The sequence below is a fragment of the Melanerpes formicivorus genome, unplaced genomic scaffold (genome assembly GCF_026170545.1).
Source record: "Melanerpes formicivorus ecotype bairdi unplaced genomic scaffold, bMelFor1.0.p_v2 SCAF_73, whole genome shotgun sequence".
NCBI classification, from domain to species: Eukaryota; Metazoa; Chordata; class Aves; order Piciformes; family Picidae; genus Melanerpes; species Melanerpes formicivorus.
The window spans coordinates 98,992-113,345 of NW_027142425.1; the positions used below are offsets into that span (position 1 = coordinate 98,992).

Genomic DNA, 14,354 nt, shown 5'->3' on the forward strand with positions numbered 1-14,354 from the left:
TCTCCTCTCAGCATTGTCTTCTCCACACTAAACAAATCCAGCTTCCTCAGCTGCTCCTCCCCAGCCCTGTTCTCCAGGCCCTTCCCCAGCTCTCTTGCCCTTCTCTGGACCTGATCCAGGCCCTCAATGTCCTTCTTGGAGTGAGGGACCCAGGTGCAAGTGTCTGTATTCATGTCCTGCCTGAAATCCCTGCAGAGCTGCAGACCTCTCAAAGCAAAGTCAAGTTTTGATCACTGGTCTGATGAGCCTTGCCAGGCTCTTTCCAAAAGCCTCTCAGGTGCTGTCTCCAGAAACATTGTGGCCTGAAAGTAAAACTGAGGAGTGGAGAACTCTGGCACCTTGAGGTGGCTGGGAAGGCAAGACCATTTTGTGGTCATGTTGAACTACAAGAGACCTCAGCCACCAAACTTCTTCTGTGACTGACTTTGTCTAGATACCAACAGCTCAGAAGCACCTTAGTGGTGATCAGTTGCTGGTTGTGAATATGTGACTCCAGTAATCTCAGGCAAGCCACTCCATTTATTTGGCTATATCATACATGTCTCTGAGGGTGGTGTTACTGCCAAAGGGCTGTGGCAGCTTTGCAGTGTTTTAAAAGGGTGTAGCTACAGTGGGAAGTGTCACCTTGGCACGACAAGTGTGTGCTGTACCAGCTGTGCGCCTTCTCGCTCTGGTCCCCTTAGCACAGAATGGGTTGGAAGGCACCTCAAAACTCGTCCAGCTCCAGCCCCCTGCCATGGGCAGGGACCCCTCCCACCAGCACAGGCTGCTCAAGGCCTCATCCAGCCTGGCCTTCAACACCTCCAGGCAGGAGGCAGCCACAGCCTCCCTGGGCAGCCTGTGCCAGAGTCTCCCCAGCCTCACTCTCAACAATTTCTTCCTCATCTCCACTCTCAATCTCCCCTCTCCCAGCTCAAAGCCATTGTTCCTCATCCTGGCACTCCCAGCCCTTGTCACAAGTCCCTCCCCAGCTCTCCTGGAGCCCTTCAGGTCCTGGCAGGCTGCTCTGAGGTCTCCCTGGAGCCTTCTCTTCTCCAGGCTGCACAGCCCCAACTCTCCCAGCCTGGCCCCACAGGGAGGGTTCTCCAGCCCTCTGATCACCATCTTCACTTGAGCAGGGGCAAGCGTGGGTTTTACATGTAACTAATTAGCTAAAGAAGTCTAAAAGGGTAGCAATGTCTCTTGAACTTGTGTTTTTCATTACCTGTGGAGAAATACTTTGCCTGTACCAGGGCTGGTATGCTTGTTGGTGGGGATTCTCATGACAGAAGTCAAATGCCGGGTTCTGCACATTGGCCACAACAACCCCAGGCAGTGCTACAGGCTGGGGTCAGAGTGGCTGAGAGCAGCCAGGCAGAGAGGGACCTGGGGGTGCTGGTTGATGGTAGGCTGAACATGAGCCTGCAGTGTGCCCAGGCAGCCAAGAGGGCCAATGGCATCCTGGCCTGCATCAGGAACAGTGTGGCCAGTAGGAGCAGGGAGGTCATTCTGCCCCTGTACACTGCACTGGTTAGGCCACACCTCGAGTCCTGTGTCCAGTTCTGGGCCCCTCAGTTTAGGAAGGAGGTTGACTTGCTGGAGCGAGTCCAGAGAAGAGCAACAAAGTTGGTGAGGGGTTTGGAACACAGCCCTGTGAGGAGAGGCTGAGGGAGCTGGGGCTGCTTAGCCTGGAGAAGAGGAGACTCAGGGGTGACCTTATCACTCTCTTCAACTACCTGAAGGGAGGTTGTAGACAGGCTGATGATGGTCTCTTCTCCCAGGCACCCAGTACCAGAACAAGAGGACACAGTCTCAGGCTGTGCCAGGGGAGGTTCAGGTTGGATGTTAGGAAGAAGTTCTATACAGAAAGAGTGATTGCACTATGGAATGGGTTGCCCGGGGAGGTGGTGGAGTCGCTGTCATTGAAGGTGTTCAGAAGGAGACTTGATGGGGTGCTTGGTGCCATGGGTTAGCTGTTTGGGTGGGTTGGATTGGTTGATGGGTTAGACACGATGATCTTGAAGGTCTCTTCCAACCTGGTTTGGTTTATTCTAAAAACAATAAAATACCTCTTTGCATTTTGAGTTGTAACCTCAGCACTGCCTTCAGAGCAAGACCCTGCACCTGACTGAGCCCCAGGCACTAGTGCTGTGTTTACACATCACACACTCACTGCACACCATTCCTGCCCATGTTTCTGAGGAGATCCAAGAGTTAGCAACACTGAAAATAGCTCAGGAGCCAGCAATTCCACACCGGGTGTAACCTTCCCTGGCAGGGCGTTCTGAGAGCCAAAAGATGTCTTCATTTTGCGGGGCAAATCACTTAGCTTCCTCTTGGGGTTTTGGGGGTGTTTGGGGGTTTTTTTGCAACATTAAGGCTGGATTTTGCATGTTAGGATTATGCCTTGAGGCAATGTTAAGAATGTTGTGCATCTTAAATGTCAGTGTCCAAAGAGGAGCAGCTAGGTTCCAGGTGTTCAGTGAGTTGCAGCAGCTGTCTCTGTATCCCAGCCCGTGGTGCTTGCATGGTGTGCTTCACTCTGCTGTAGAAATGTGATCTTTTCTTCTTGTGGTTGGAAAGCTTTCAGGCAGTAAAGAGAGGAACTGAAAATCTTAAATTAAATGGGAATGGTTTTCTTTTTCAGACTGTATTGCCCCATGGTTTTGGAGACAGGAGGCACCAGTTAGACTGAGGTCTTTGTCTGTAAGGCTCAAAGGTGTTGAGTGTCACTCAGCTTGGTAGCCAGCTGGCATGTTTGTAGAATCCAGGTTGTAGTTCCTTGGGATTAAGCTTTTAAGGAAGTGAACTGTCACTTGGTCTCAGCTTGTGACTAATAGATTCATAGGACAGCCCAGGTTGGAAGGGACCTTGAAAAACCATCTGAGCCAAGCTTTCAACTTCTGTATATAGGAGTGAGATCCTGTAGGCAGAGTAAGTAAGAAGTAACCTTCTAAAGTTGTGCAAGAAGAGAAGGCTCTGAGGAGAGCTTCCTGTGGCCTTCCAGTACCTGTAGGGGGCTACAAGAAAGCTGGGGAGGGACTTTGAGGGTGTCAGGGAGTGATAGGACTGGGGGGGATAGAACAGAACTAGAAGTGGGGAGATTCAGACTGGGTGTTAGAAGAAATTCTTCCCCATGAGGGTGGTGAGAGACTGGCACAGGTTGCCCAGGGAGGTGGTGGAAGCCAGACTGGATGTGGCTGTGAGTAACCTGATGTAGTGTGAGGTGTCCCTGCCCATGGCAGGGGGGCTGGGACTGGCTGAGCCTTGAGGTCCCTTCCAACCCTGACAATTCTCTGATTCTATGAAGTCTTGTGGAAAATGTAGGTTCAGGATATTAAGAGCTGGCTGCTCACTCCTTGTGCTGAGTGGTGACCCAAAGAGAGGTAATTAGTTGGTAGCATTCCCCCAGGACACCTCATTCTCTCATGTAATTAGTGAAATGAGAGGGTATGTGTGAGGGCTCCTGGCAGGCTGCCTGGGTTGGAGCAGGCACTCTGGAAAGCTGCACAGAGCTTGTTCCCTCCTTTCAGAAGGTAACCAAAACACATTTGTCCTGAGGGTCACGAGCAGGAGCATGGCAAGAGGCTTGGAGCAGATGATCTCTGAGTCTCTGAGATCCCTTCCAACCTAAGCCATTTCATGAGTCTGTAACAAGATGTTGTGCTACTAGAAAGGCTAAAAGGCAGAATGGCTCCCAAAGTGTTGCTTCTACAGACTGGAGTTCAGGGACTTGATTTGCAACCTCCTGGGGCATTTGTGCTTCTGCTTGCTGAGAGTTTGCTTTCTTTGCCTACCTGATGCTCCCTGTGCTGGCACATCGGAAATTCTTGGCAATGCATCTTGAAGTCTGTGCTTAGAATAGCTTCAGAAAAAGGGTGAGAGGAACAGGATTACTGGAAGACGCTGCTGAGAAACTTTCAGGGGCTGTTAAAGTTGTGGATCCATGTGTTGTAGACTGCTGGGGACTTGATTTGAAGCTGTTTGGTCTTAGAAGCGTTCACTGGGTTGCTTGTCTGAAGCATGCGGTACTCGACTGCCGCGGAGGACTGCGCTCCAGGCTGGTTAATGTGAAGCTCACTGTCAAGATGACTTAGTTCTCTTTGAGCTGTATGTAAATTTGTGTTCTCTTTCAGGTCACCAATGAAAGTTGGATCCCATGTATTAAAGGTGAGTTTCTTCTTGAAAATCAATCAGATGTTTGTTGCTGAAGACAGCATTTGAACCTAAAGAAGATCATGGATCACAGGATGGCTCAGGTCGGAGGGGACTTCAGAGATCATCTCCTCCAACCCCCTGCCAAGGGCAGGGACTAGCACAGCTTGCTCAAGGCCTCATCCAGCCTGGCCTTCAACTCCTCAAGGGAGGAAGCAGCTGCAGCCTCCCTGGGCAGCCTGTGCCAGAGTCTCCCCACCCTGGTACTGAAGAATTTTTTTTCCTAAGTTCCAGTCTAACCCTGCTCTCCCTCAGCCTCAAACCTTGTCCTGTCTCTAGACACCCTTAGGAGAAGTCCTTCTGCAGCCTTCCTGTAGGATCCCTTTAGCTGTGGAAAGACTCTTATCAGGTCCCTCAGAGCCTTCTCTTCTCCAGGCTGAACACCCCCAGCTCCCTCAACCTATCCTCATAGCAGAGGTGCTGTGACAGCCCTGCCATCTGCACAGCAGGAAATCCTAGGCTTGCTTTGCTGTAGGGAGCAACAGTTGCTTGTGTCTCAAGCTCCAGCTTTCCTGTTCTTTAGGGTCTGTTACCGTGACTTAGAGCTAATTTTATCCTGAGCCACCTCTGTGCCATGCAGTTGAGGCTTCCTTAATTACTAGGGCTGCCTTCTCTCAAGTAGTTTATAAGTAGCAAGTAAGTCTCTGCAGAATTTGGCTTTTGGTCTCCAGTTCTATGAAAGGGTTGATTTGGTTCTCTTCTGCCTTCAGCAGGCTCCCAGTGCCTGTACTTGCCCAGCCTCCCCTTCAGGAGCTGTGAGGCTCAAACACTGTATTTAGCTTCCTGAGGCAGCGTTGCCACGTCCCACGCAGGTAATTGGCGTGCTGCACCTAGGCACAGGGAGAGTGCAGCTGCAGCTAGGTGAGGAGTTGCAACCTTGTACAAACACCACTCCTTTGCTGGGCCCAGCAGGGCTAAAGGTGATACTGTACAGCACCACTACTCCACAGAACAAAGCTTGAGATTGGGTCTGCAGAGTGTTAGGAGATCGCAGTGTAAAGAGTGCTGCTGATGTGTCAGCAGCACCCTGCGCTGGTCAGGCTCCTTACATGGATGCTGCATCCTACAGAAGAGAGCTGTAACCCCTCCCTTGTGCTGTGTTTAATGTCCCTTTAATAGTACCAGTGTGACATCTACAGGCCTTGAAAAAAAGCCCACACACCAGTGAGGCTCCCCAGGGCTCCCTGTTGGAGCCACTTCTCTTTAGTGACTTTAGCAATGGACTGCAGAAGAGGATTTGTGCTCCCTCAGAAAATTTGCAGGTGACAGCAAGTTGGGTGGCAGTGTTGGTCTGCTGGAGGGTAGGAAGGGTCCTGGCAGAGGGTCTTGGCCAGGCCGGATGAGTGGACTGAGGTCAGTTGTATGAGGTTCAACAAAGTCAAGTGCTGGTTTCTGCACTAGGGTCACAACAACCCCATGAAGGCTCCAGGCTCAGGCCAGAGTGGCTGGAATATGCCCAGCAGAGAAGGACCTAGGGGTGTTGGTTGACAGTAGCTGCAGGTGAACCAGGGTATGCCCAGATGGGGAAGAAGACCACCAGCAGCCTGGCCTGGATCAACAGTGATGTGGTCAGTAGGAGCAGGGCAGGGATAGTCCGCCTGGACTCAGCACTGGTGAGGCTACACCTTGAGTCCTGGATTCAGTTTAGGGCCCCTCACTCCAAGAAGGACACTGAGAGGCTGGAGCATATCCAGAAAAGGCAATGAAGCTGGGGAAGGGTCTGGAGAACAGGGCTGTGGAGGAGCAGCTGAGGGAGCTGGGGGTGTTCAGTGTGGAGCAGAGGAGGCTGAGGGAGACCTCATTGCTCTCTGCATCTCCCAGAGAGCAGGCTGCAGTGAGGTGGGGGTTAGTCTCTTCTACCTAGTTTCAGGTGATAAGAAGAGAGGAAATTGTGCCAGAGGAGGGTTAGGTTGAAGATTAGGAAAATGTCTTTGGTGCCAGAGTGGTCAGGGCCTGGCAGAGGCTGCCCAGGGAGGTGGTGGAGTCCCCATGCCTGGAGGGGTTCAAGGAACCTGTGGCCATGGCACTTGGGGATGTGGTTTAATGGCAGTGATGTTGGCTTGATGATTGGACTGGATGATCTTGGAGGTAATTTCCAATCAGTGCAATCACTGACCTGCAAAACTGACTTTAATGCCTTCACTGAGCTCTTGGCTGTGAAGTTCTCCATGTTCTTGCAGGGTGTTTTCTATTTTTTGGAAGTCTCTTCCTCTGTCACTTGGCCAAAGCTCCTGCAGAGTAGTATTTTTTATTAGAATAGAATAAACCAAACCAGGTTGGAAGAGACCTTCAAGATCATCGTATCCAACCCACCCAAACAGCTAACCCATGGCACCAAGCACCCTGTCAAGTCTCCTTCTGAACATCTTCAATGACGGCGACTCCACCACCTCCCCAGGCAGCCCATCCCAATGGGCAATCACTCTCTCTGTGTAGAACTTCTTCCTAACATCCAACCTGAACCTCCCCTGGCACAGCCTGAGACTGTGTCCTCTTGTTCTGGTGCTGAGTGCCTGTCAGAAGAGACCATCATCAGCCTGTCTACAACCTCCCTTCAGGTAGTTGTAGAGAGTGATAAGGTCACCCCTGAGTCTCCTCTTCTCCAGGCTGAGCAACCCCAGCTCCCTCAGCCTCTCCTCACAGGGCTGTGTTCCAAGCCCCTCACCAACTTTGTTGCCCTTCTCTGGACTCGTTCCAGCAAGTCAACCTCCTTCCTAAACTGAGCAGCCCAGAACTGGACACAGTACTTGAGATGTGGCCTAACCAGTGCAGTGTACAGGGGCACAATGACCTCCCTGCTCCTGCTGGCCACACTGTTCCTGATGCAGGCCAGGATGCCATTGGCCCTCTTGGCTGCCTGGGCACACTGCAGGCTCATGTTAAGCCTACCATCAACCAGCACCCCCAGGTCCCTCTCTGCCTGGCTGCTCTCAGCCACTCTGACCCCAGCCTGTAGCACTGCCTGGGGTTGTTGTGGCCAATGTGCAGAACCCAGCACTTGGATGTGTTCAATCTCCTGCCCTTGGACTCTGCCCATCTCTCCAGCCTGGCCAGGTCCCTCTGCAGAGCCTCTCTACCCTCCAGCAGATCAACTCCTGCCCCCAGCTTGGTGTCATCAGCAAATTTACTGCTGATGGACTCAATGCCCTCATCCAGATCATCAATAAGATTTCTCTGCTTGGTACCACATTGGAGTGAGTGTGTGACTAAAGGTATAGTTTGTCTTGGAATGGGTAAGAAATACTGAAGTCCAAAGTTTAGCAGGGGTGTGAGCCTAATGTCAATGAATGGAATGGGCTCCTGTGGCTGCTGGTACCCTGCAGGGATCCACTCCTCATGCCTTCGAGGGGAGATTTTAGTGATGAAGCAAAACAGAACTTGCATTGAGATCTGAAAAACTCTGTGGAAGGAGGGAGTGGAGAGGGAGGAAGAATAGTTGCATAGCTGCAGCCATGTCTGCACGATGTGGTCAGAACTCTCCAAGCTGGAAGTCTCCAAGGGCTGTGGGGGGGTTTTTCAGCTACAGTAGGGTAAGTTACTCTGCTGTAGTGATTCTGTTTGACTAGTTAAGCATCTGAAAAGAGTCTGGGGAGAAATTTCTTGGATTCCTGTACTAGGAAGTGCTTTAACCCACCCACATCAACAGAAGCTTGGCTGGGAAGCACATGGAGGAGCTGTATTTTACAAGCAGTCAGGGAATGCAGTGACTGTGTACAGCATGCACAGGATTTACAGCAGCATGCAGGCTTCTGCAAAAACAAACAGCACAGAAATCCTCCCCAGCCTCTCCCTCCCTTTTCCCTTTGGTTAGGTAGAAGAAAAGAGAAGAGGAGAGATGTTAGGGGAATTTCAGTGAGCTCAAAAGCATGGTTAGGAAGTCAGCGCTGCTTATCTCCAGGCTGTTGGAGACCTCCTCTGTGAAGCAGCCCTGCCAGCAGCCAGGAGGAGGAGGGGAGAATGAGACAAGATTGTAAAACTGCATCCCACTCATTGGACCAAGGAAATGTGTTTAGAACAAGCTTTGTTTTCCTTTTTACACCCAACTGTAGATTTGCTCTCCAGCTTTTTAAAGTCACTCTAAAACTTGCCAAGGTCCAAAAAATCCCTGGGGAGGTATCACAGTATCACCAAGGCTGGAAGAGACCTCCAAGATCATCGAGTCCAACCTGTCACCCAGGAGCTCATGACTAGACCATGGCACCAAGTGCCACATCCAGTCCCCTCTTGGACACCTCCAGGGATGGGGACTCCACCACCTCCCTGGGCAGCACATTCCAATGACCAATGACTCTCTCTGTGAAAAACTTTCTCCTCACCTCCAGCCTAAACCTCCCCTGGCACAGCTGGAGACTGTGTCCTCTTGTTCTGGTGCTGATTGCCTGGGAGAAGAGACCAACCCCCACCTGGCTACAACCTTCCTTCAGGAAGTTGGAGAGAGCAATCAGGTCTCCCCTGAGCCTCCTCCTCTCCAGGCTAAGCAACCCCAGCTCCCTCAGCCTCTCCTCACAGGGCTGTGCTCCAGACCACTCCCCAGCCTCATTGCGCTTCTCTGGACACCTTCCAGCAGCTCAACATCTTTCCTAAACTGAGGGGCCCAGAACTGGACACAGGACTCAAGGTGTGGCCTAACCAGTGCTGAGCACAGGGCACAAGGACTTCCCTGCTCCTGCTGGCCACACTGTTCCTAATGCAGGCCAGGATGCCCTTGGCCTTCTTGGCCACCTGGGCACACTGCTGGCTCATGTTCAGGCAGCTGTCAATCAGCACCCCCAGGTCCCTCTCTGTTTGGCAGCTCTCAGCCACTCTGACCCCAGCCTGTAGCTCTGCATGGGGTTGTTGTGGCCAAAGTGCAGCCCCTGGCACTGGGACTTGTTGAATGCCATCCTGTTGGCCTCTGCCCATCTGTCCAGTCGGTCGAGGTCCCTCTGCAGAGCCCTTCTGTCCTCTAACTGACCAACATTTGCTCCCAGCTTGCTGTCATCTGCAAATTTGCTGATGACTGACTCAATGCCCTCATCCAGATCATCAATGAAGATGTTAAAGAGCACAGGGCCCAGCACTGATCCCTGGGGCACATCACTGGTGCCTGGCTGCCAGCTGGCTGTGGCACCATTCACCACCACTCTCTGGGCTCAGCCTCCAGCCATCTCCTAACCCAGCTCAGAGAGCTGCTGTCCAAGCCAGGGGCTGACAGCTTGGCCAGGAGTTTGCTATGGGGGACAGTGTCAAAGGCCTTGCTGCAGTCCAGGCAGACCACATCCACAGACTGCCCCACATCCACCAGGCAGTCACCTGGGCATGGAAGGAGATCAGGTTGGAGAGGCAGGACCTGCCCTTCCTAAATCCATGCTGGCTGGACCTGAGCCCTTGGCCATCCTTCAGGTGCAGTTATTGCCCCCAGGATAATCTGCTCCATCACTTTCCCTGGCACTGAGGTCAGGCTGCCAGGCCTGGAGTTTCCAGGTTCCTCCATCTGACTGTTCTTCTGGATGGGGACCACACTGGCCAGTTTCAGTCACCTGGGACCTCTCTGGTGAGCCAAGACTGGAGGAAAATGCTGGAGAGTGGCCTAGCTAGCACATCTGCCAGCTCTCTCAGCACCCTAGGATGGATCCCATCCGGTATTTGCAAGTGGCAGCTTGCTATGGAGCTCAGGAGCCTCGTGCACAGAAAAGCCATGGAAGCAGAGTTAAATGCAAAGCCTAACAACATTGGGTTAGAATGGTAGCAGCTGGCCTGTGGGGGCTGCAGCGCTGCGCACCAAATGGGCTCTGCAGGATGGGCGGAGTGGAACCTGGCTGAGCACAGATCCCTTCCACCACCAAGGATTCTATTAGACCTGGAGCACTGTGTCCACTTCTGGGCTCCCACTTCAAGAGGGTCAGAGATATACCAGAGAGTGTCCAATGGAGGTTATGAGGATGGTGAAGGGACTGCAACATCTGTGTGACGAGGAAAGGCTGAGATACAGTCTGGAAAGTCTGGAGAAGAGAAGATTGAGAGGGAACCGTATTGAGTTTTATAAGTATCTGAGGGGAGGGTGTCAAGAAGAAGGAGCCAGCCTCTGTTCAGTGGTGTCCTGTGACAGCACAAGGGGCAGTGGACACAAACTTGAAGCCAAGTACTTCTGCCTCAACATGAGGAAAAAATTGTTTTGTGTGAGGGTGCTGAGCCCTGGAGCAGGCTGCTCAGAGAGGCTGTGGAGACTCCTTCTCTGGAGACTTTCCAGCCCCACCTGGATGTATTCCTGTGGGGAAACCATGTTTAGGTTGGAAGGGACCTCAAAGACCATCCAGTTCCAACCCCCCGTGCCATGGGCAGGGACCTCTCCCACCAGCACAGGCTGCTCAAGGCCTCATCCAGCCTGGCCTTCAACACCTCCAGGCAGGAGGCAGCCACAGCCTCCCTGGGCAGCCTGTGCCAGAGTCTCCCCAGCCTCCCTCTCAACAATTCCTTCCTCATCTCCAGGCTCAATCTCTCCTCTCCCAGCTCAAAGCCATTGTTCCTCATCCTGGCACTCCCAGCCCTTGTCACAAGTCCCTCCCCAGCTCTCCTGGAGCCCTTCAGGTCCTGGCAGGCTGCTCTGAGGTCTCCCTGGAGCTTTATCTTCATGTCTCAACAGCCCCAACTCTCCCAGCCTGTCCCCACAGCAGAGGTTCTCCATCCCTCTGCTCATCTTGGTGGCCTCCTCAGGACCCTGTCCAGCAGTTCTACCTCCTATGCTGGGGACCCCAGAACTGGAGGCAGTACTGCAGGGGGGTCTCAGCAGAGCAGAGGGGCAGAAATCCCCTCCCTTGTCCTTCATGGTCTATAATTTGCTGTAGCTATAACTTTGTTAGGTCCCCTTACTGTAGATCTTACTGCCATCAACTTATGTAATTCTTTTCCCTGTAGGATACAGAGAGCAAACTACACAAAGCTGGAGAAGAAACCTTTGTACAAGAAATTAAACAAGACGATTCAAAAGAGGTTAGTTAAAGATTGTTCTGTGCTTCCTTCATCCCACCAGCAATATGGAATCGTTGAGTACTTTCAGGATGAAGGCTGATTCATACAGGTTAGGATTTGTCAGTGTTGGAAGTAAGAATGTTCATCTAAAGGGTAAAGATCAAACTAAGCCTCAGGATTCACCAGTGTTGGAATTTGCAGGATCACAGAACTCACCATTGGTGTAATTTACAGAACCATAGTCACAACTTCACAGATTGCATCAAGTTGGAAGGGCATCTTGTTCGACCCCCTGAAGGCAGCAGGAACATCTCCAGCTGGAGCAGGTTGCTCATGGCTACATCAAGTCTGATCACAGTATCACAGTATAACTAAGGTTGGAAATGACCTCGAGGGTCATCGAGTCCAAGCTGTCACCACAGACCCCAAGACTAGACCATGGCACCAAGTGCCACATCCAATCCCCTCTTGAACACCTCCAGGGATGGGGACTCCACCACCTCCCTGGGCAGCACATCCCAATGACCAATGACTCTCTCAGTGAAGAACTTTCTCCTCACCTCCAGCCTAAACCTCCCCTGGCACAGCTTGAGACTGTGTCCTCTTGTTCTGGTGCTGGTTGCCTGGGAGAAGAGACCAACCCCCACCTGGCTACAACCTCCCTTCAGGTAGCTGTAGAGGGCAATGAGGTCACCCCTGAGCCTCCTCTTCTCCAGGCTAAGCAACCCCAGCTCCCTCAGCCTCTCCTCACAGGGCTGTGCTCAAGGCCTCTCCCCAGCCTTGTTGCCCTTCTCTGGACACCTTCAAGTCTCTCAATGTCCTTCTTAAACTGAGGGGCCCAGAACTGGACACAGGACTCAAGGTGTGGCCTAACCAGTGCTGAGCACAGGACACAATGACTTCCCTGCTCCTGCTGGCCACACTATTCCTGATGCAGGCCAGGATGCCCTTGGCCTTCTTGGCCCCCTGGGCACACTGCTGGCTCATGTTTAGGCAGCTGTCAATCAGCACCCCCAGGTCCCTCTCTGTTTGGCAGCTCTCAGCCACTCTGACCCCAGCCTGTAGCTCTGCATGGGGTTGTTGTGGCCAAAGTGCAGCCCCTGGCACTTGGACTTGTTGAATGCCATCCTGTTGGCCTCTGCCCATCTGTCCAGTCGGTCAAGGTCCCTCTGCAGAGCCCTTCTGTCCTCTAACTGACCAACATCTGCTCCTAAAATCCTGAATGTGTCTGGGGTGGAGCCTCAAGCACCTCCCTGGGCAGCCTGTGCCAGTGTCTCACCACCCTCCCTGTGCAGAGCTTCCTCCTGATGTCCAACCTACCTCTGCCCTGCTCCACTTTCAAACCCTTGTCCCTTATCCTATCCCCACAGCCCCTTCTGAACAGTCCCTCCCCAGCTGCCTGCAGCTCCCCTGCAGATAGTGAACTGCAGCTCTGAGGTCTCCCTGGAGCCTTCTCTTCTGCAGGCTGAGCAGCCCCAACTCCCTCAGCCTGTCCCCCCAGGAGAGGTGCTCCAGCCCTCCAGTTAGCCTTGTGGCCTCCTCTGGACCCTCTCCATCAGGTCCAGGTCCTTCCTGTATTGAAGCCTCCACAGCTGGACACAGCCCTGCAGGTGAGGTCTCCCCAGAGCAGAGGGGCAGGATCCTCTCTCTCCACTCTTGGATGCAGCCCAGGCTGCCCTTGGCCTTCTGTGCTGCCAGTGCCCAGTGCTGGCTCCTGTCCAGCTTCTCCCCCACCAGCACCCCCAAGGCCTTCTCTGCAGGGCTGCTCTCAATCTCTCTCCCCCCAGCCTGGGTTGATGTTGAGGTTTGCCCAACCTAGGGTGCATGAGAGCTCTGGAGAGTGAACAGCTTTTGCTTCCTAAATTTTCTTTCAAAGTATATTGAAGAGGAATGGAAATTAGCCACTTGGGTTTGTTTTCCTGATGTGCCTGTTTCTGAACCTAGGGTCTAGTCTCCAGACTTTTTAAACCAAGCTCCTTGTGCATCCAAAGCAGCTCTTAAGTGGAAGAGCTGTTGTGGGTGTTGCATGGACTGACTGCTAAGTGTGCCCTAGAAGGATGTGGTGATTAACAGAGAATGGTTTTCTCTCTTTAAGATCATTGACAGTATTATAGAAGAAAGCCAGAAGGCTCAAGAGCTGGATGGTGACTCTCTGGCTTCTAGAGGAGCAGAACTGACTGGTCCAGCTGCAGATGCAGAGGATTTGGTTTCGGGAGCAGGTATTGTTAGTCCTATCCCAGAAGTTTTAGCTGCTAAAGTACCAGTGCAGGAAGATCCTGGAAAACCTGCCTGTGAGGATGCTGAATTGGACTCAGGGAAGCTTCTGTTGACTTCTGAGCAACAGGAAACTGATGAACTAACAAAAGTAACAAATTCAGCTGAGCATAAAGCAGCTGGAACTGAAGTACAGGAGGCAGCATCAAAAAGTGAGGATGGAACAGACAAAAAAGAGGCAAACGCTTTAGAACAAATGGCTTCAGACTTACCTACCAAAGACCTTTCCACAACAGAAGAGATACCTCCAGCAAAGCCACCAAGGCAGCTTACTGTAGAGCCTGATATAGTTGCTAGCACCAAGAAACCTGTCCCAGCACGACCACCACCTCCAGCAAACGTTCCTCCGCCAAGGCCGCCGCCCCCCGCCCGGCCGGCTCCCCCGCCCCGCAAGAAGAGGAGCGAGCTGGAGGGTGAAGTGCAGAAACCTGGCTTAGAAGGTAAGGATTCTGCTGTGGATGGGTTCAGCTAACAACTTGGTTGCTACTTCTGTGTTTTGAGGGAAGAGTCATTCAATGAGTCATACAATGCTGCAGAGCAGTTGGAGGGCAGGGGATGACCTGCAGAAGTTTCTGTTCTGTGTAAATTGACTTATGATTGGAATCTGTTACACTGGGCTGGGACCAGGTCTGAGAATATTCATTGCATAGAAGCATAGAATCATGGTTTGGATTGGAATGGAGCTTAAAGCTCATCCAGCTCCAGCCCCCTGCCATGGGCAGGGACCCCTCCCACCAGCACAGGCTGCTCAAGGCCTCATCCAGCCTGGCCTTCAACATCTCCAGGCAGGAGGCAGCCACAGCCTCCCTGGGCAGCCTGTGCCAGAGTCTCCCCAGCCTCACTCTCAACAATTCCTTCCTCGTCTCCAGTCTCAATATCCCCTTTCCCAGCTCAAAGCCATTTTCCCTCATCCTGGCACTCCCAGCCCTTGTCACAAG

General features: G+C 52.5%; 1 protein-coding gene across 1 annotated transcript in view; it reads left to right on the forward strand.

Annotated features, from left to right (window-relative positions):
• The window catches only part of LOC137453887 (WD repeat-containing protein 44-like), a 47,324-nt gene that overhangs the window by 6,373 nt on the left and 26,597 nt on the right, over positions 1–14,354 (forward strand). Inside the window, exons 2-4 of the mRNA XM_068163563.1 lie at positions 4,116–4,149; positions 11,089–11,163; positions 13,238–13,856. Of these exons, the coding sequence (XP_068019664.1) occupies positions 4,116–4,149; positions 11,089–11,163; positions 13,238–13,856 (728 nt within the window). The remainder of the gene's footprint in view (positions 1–4,115; positions 4,150–11,088; positions 11,164–13,237; positions 13,857–14,354) is intronic.